A 4453-nucleotide genomic window follows, 5' to 3' on the forward strand; every position below is an offset into this window, starting at 1 on the left:
CCTATATGCCAGGTGACAGGCTTATCCGAACCCCTATGGGGCTGCTTGGGAAATATGGAAATGGATGGAGATCTGGACGACAAATTCATTTCCCAGAGCATGGTCCCAGGAACAAGGTGGGGATGTCACCTCTGAGTCTCACCTGAGGCAGAGCCCTGCAGGCTGCTGCAAGACCCTCTCTTCTAGTCTGACATTCTTTTAAACAAAATAAAAATCAGAAATCAGCAGGACTAAGCTCACCTCAGGCAGATGCCTTAGCACACCCCTGTGCAGTCAGAGCTCAGCCATCAAGGATGGTGCCAGGCAGCGCCATGCTGCAGTCCTAGTTGGGGAGAGAATTGCACAAACCTTTCAGCATCTTGTGCTTGCCACAAGTGTAATTCAGAAAGTTTTGTGCCCTGAGTAACACTCTGCAGGGGCGGGGAGAGAGGTGCCAAGTGCCAGATAACAGTGTGGAGGGGTTTGAGGGAGGTCAATTTTACCCACCCCAGGGAACTATGATACGATACTGTCACCCAGACTTCCTCCGTTTCCCACACATTCCCCAAACAGTAACAATCACCTGTAAAGCTCCTTTTCAGTCCATAGCCTTAAGCACCATGTAGTGCTGCTGTGCCCTGAACTGACAGTTGTCGCCACGGAAGTTGTTACACACTTGAAGGGAGAGAGAGGCTGCAACTAGATCTAGACAGACTACAAAAGTGGGCAGATGAGAATAGGATGGGGTTCAACGTAGACAGATGCAGGGTGCTGCACCTTGGGAGCAGGAATCCACAGCATACGTACAGGCTGGGGAGTTCCCCTCTTGAAAGCACAGAGGCAGAAAGGGATCTCAGAGTCATTACTGACTCCAAGATGAACATGAGCTGCCAATGCCAGATCACAGCCAGCAAGGCAAGCCGTACCTTGTCATGCATCCAAAGATGTATCTCAAGCCAGTCCAGAGAGGTGATAGTCCCCCTCTATGTGACTTTGGTGAGGCCGTAGTTGGAGTACTGCGTCCAGTACTGGGCGCCACACTTCAAAAGGGATGTGGCCAGCCTGGAGAGGGTTCAGAGGAGGGCCACCCACCTGGAGAGAGGGCAGCAGGACAAGCCCTACGAGGAGAGACTGAAGGACCTGAACCTGTTCAGCCTTAGCAAGAGGAGGCTGAGGGGGGACCTGGTGGCTGCCTACAAGCTCATCAGGGGAGATCAACAGCAAATAGGTAGAGCCCTTTTCTCCCCAGCACCACCTGGGGTGACGAGGAACAATGGTCATAAGCTGATGGAGAATAGGTTTAGGTTAGAGATCAGAAGGCAATATTTTACAGTTAGGGTGGCCAAAATCTGGAACCAACTTCCCAGGGAAGTGGTCCTCGCCCCTACCTTGGGCAAATTCAAGAGGAGGTTGGATGCTCACCTGTCTGGGGTCTTGTGAACCCAGTGAGTGCATTTTAGTAACTATTATAGAGATGCCTGGTTATGCGCACCAGGCATTTTTTTACTTACAGTCTAATGTTAGTGGCGCTATTGATCTAAGGATAGACTACAAGACAAGGCCTATAGCCAGGTGACTGGGGTATTTGATAAGGAAAAGGGCAATACAAATTTAAGGATGCATTATGTCTGTTAAAGTTGCAACATTAATAATGACTGCTTTCTTGTCTTTAATTCCCTTCAACTTCTACTGCAGGGTATATAATATTTTATGTCTCTAACCTAGGTTACAGGAAGGTGTATACTGAACATATCCAGGACAAATACAGATACATAAAAGACAGGAACTCTCTTCTTGGTGAGATGGTTAATCTAAGCAGCAGATACACAAAGCTGGACATTGTACAGGAACCACGTGCCAAAAAGAAAGAACAACATGAAATAATGACTTTGAGAGAGAAATACATAAAAACCACAACTGAGCAAAGGAGATCCTTCACCCTCAGTGACTTATTTGCAGGTGATGAAAAGGGAGAAACTCTGCGAATTGTGGTGCTGTTGGGAGCTGCAGGGACTGGAAAAACAATGACCGCAAGAAAGATCATGTTTGACTGGGCATCTGGAGAGCTTTATCAGAATAAGTTTGATTATGTTTTCTACATACATTGTAGGGAATTTAAGTTAGGCAGTGAGCAGAGAAGTCTCGAGGATTTGATCTTAACAAACTGTCCTGATGAACGTGCACCAATGGCAAAGATTTTGGTGAATCCAGACAAAATCCTATTTATAATTGATGGCTTTGATGAACTGAGATTTTCCTTGGATCAGCCAAAAGACAACCTGTGTTCTGATCCCTGTGAGAAGAAAGCAGTGGAAATCACACTGAGCAGTTTATTCAGGAAGAAAGTGCTTCAGAAATCCTACTTACTCATTACCACAAGACCAGCTGCCTTAGAGAAGCTGAATGAGTTGTTGGAAAATGAGCGCTGTGTAAAAATACTGGGTTTTTCAGAAACTGAGAGGAGAAAATACTTTGACAAATATTTTGGGAAGAAAAAGAGAGCAAGAAGAGCCTTTAATTTTGTAAGAGAAAATGAAATGATCTTCACCATGTGCTCTGTCCCCATGGTGTGCTGGATCATCTGCACTGTCCTAGAGCAACAGATGGATGAAGGTAAAGATCTTGCACAGAGTTCAGAAACAATCACAGGAGTCTACCTGCACTATCTTGACAATCTGTTGCCGGGTTGTGACCGACATCCAAAGCCAGCAGTACAAACCAACTTGAAGGGACTCTGCTCCTTGGCTGCAGAGGGAATCTGCAAGCAGAAGATCCTGTTTGAGGCTGAAGAGCTCAAGAAACACGGCTTAGATGCATCTGACTCACGCTTTCTGAATGAGAACCTCTTTCGAAAAGCCACCAAGTGTGAATGTCTCTACAGCTTCATTCATGTGTCTTTTCAAGAGCTTTTTGCAGCCTTGTTTTATGCTCTAAAGAATGAAGAAGAAAGAACAGGCAGAGACTCAGGAAATGACATAAAAGATTTGGAAACCTTGTTAGCTGACTATGGAAAATCAAGAAACTATTTAATGTTAACCGTGCGATTTCTGTTTGGTCTCCTAAATGAAGACAGAAAGAAGGACATTGAGAGAATCCTTAACTGCCAAATTTCTTTGAAAATTAAGCCAGAATTACAGAAATGGATTAAAACAGCATTCCCAGAGTCCGATACGCCACTGCCACACTTTAATGGTGGTAATGTTCAAACAGCTTCCCAGCTTGAGGACTTTCACTGTTTGTATGAAATAAGAGAGAAAAGTTTTGTGCAAAATGCACTGAGTCATTTCACTGCCCTGCGTCTATGGGGTTATACATTTACCAGGCTGGATCAAGTCGCACTTGCATTCTGTCTAAAGAACTGCCAGAACCTGGAATATCTTCATCTATGGGCCTGTGAATTTGCAGCTGGGGAGCTGGAGGAGGACACAGAGGAAGATGTCCCACGACCGTCAAAGCCTCGACGTCTGTGAGTATTACTTGCCTTATAAAGCACCGCTTCAGGACTGGATTCGTAGGCTGTGCCAGAAGAGTTGTACAGAAGCATCCTCTTCTCATTGACATTGCCAGCAGTCAGGTGTCCCCCATGGCAGTGGGCCCACAGACTGGGGAGGGGGAGTGAAGGCAGAACGAGCAGGGGCGCTGAGGGGGAGGGAGGGCTGACTTCTGCAAGTCTCCTGTGGATTCAGTTACGCTGCAGGAGTGGCAAGAGACACGCGGGTGAAAGTCCGCTGCGCCCCCACTCCCCTGAAGCCCCCCAGAGATCCTCCCCAGCAGCTGCGGAGCCCCCGGCCGACCCCCAGCATAGTCGGAGGTAAGTTGGGCCCGTGGTGGGAGGGGGTTAACCCCTAGAGAGTGGGAGGAGGCGGCTGAGTGGGAGCTGGGCCAGGTCTCGCTCCGCCCAGGTCCCTACTCCACCCAGCCCCCCAGGGAGCCGCGCGACCAGGCTGCGCAAACAGGTGCTCTTGTCTATAGGGCGCATGAGTTAGCGCAGAGTTCGCGTTAGGGTAGGCAGACTCAGGCCCAGCCCGCCTACCAGCGGCATGCCGCGGATGGGCACTTGTCGCACCCCTTGGGTCCCCCCAGGGTCTGCGGTCCCCACCAGCACCTCGGAGACGGCCACCCAAACGGAGCCCACGCTCCCGGGCTCCACGCAGACGGAGCCCCTGGCTCTTGGCTGTGGGGGTTGCCTGTTGCTTTTTCAGGCTCTGAGTCTGGAAGCATGGCTACCTCCCCTTGTGGGGTCTGCTCCCTATTGGGGTCTCTGGCGCAGCAGCTGGAGGAGCTCCAGGCCGCAGTCCAGAGACTGCGTGCCATCAGGACTGCGAGCAGGAGATTGACTCCTGCTGCCAGGCCCTTCTCCCCCTGGAGACGGAGGGTAGACCACGGTCTCCCTCCAGGACAAGGGAGGACTTGAGGACCTCCCGTTCTGTCCAGTCAGGGGGTTGGACCAAGGTGGTCAAGGGCCCCAAGGCCC

General features: G+C 49.8%; 1 protein-coding gene across 1 annotated transcript in view; it reads left to right on the forward strand.

Moving 5' to 3' along the window:
* The window catches only part of LOC102380544 (NACHT, LRR and PYD domains-containing protein 3-like), a 5961-nt gene extending 2506 nt beyond the window's left edge, over positions 1–3455 (forward strand). The window contains exon 3 of the mRNA XM_025195686.1: positions 1705–3455. Coding sequence (XP_025051471.1) covers positions 1782–3449 — 1668 coding nt within the window. The 5' untranslated portion in view covers positions 1705–1781 and the 3' untranslated portion in view covers positions 3450–3455. The remainder of the gene's footprint in view (positions 1–1704) is intronic.
* Positions 3456–4453: the final 998 nt, after the last annotated feature.

The sequence above is a fragment of the Alligator sinensis genome, unplaced genomic scaffold (genome assembly GCF_000455745.1).
Source record: "Alligator sinensis unplaced genomic scaffold, ASM45574v1 scaffold2521_1, whole genome shotgun sequence".
NCBI lineage: Eukaryota > Metazoa > Chordata > Crocodylia > Alligatoridae > Alligator > Alligator sinensis.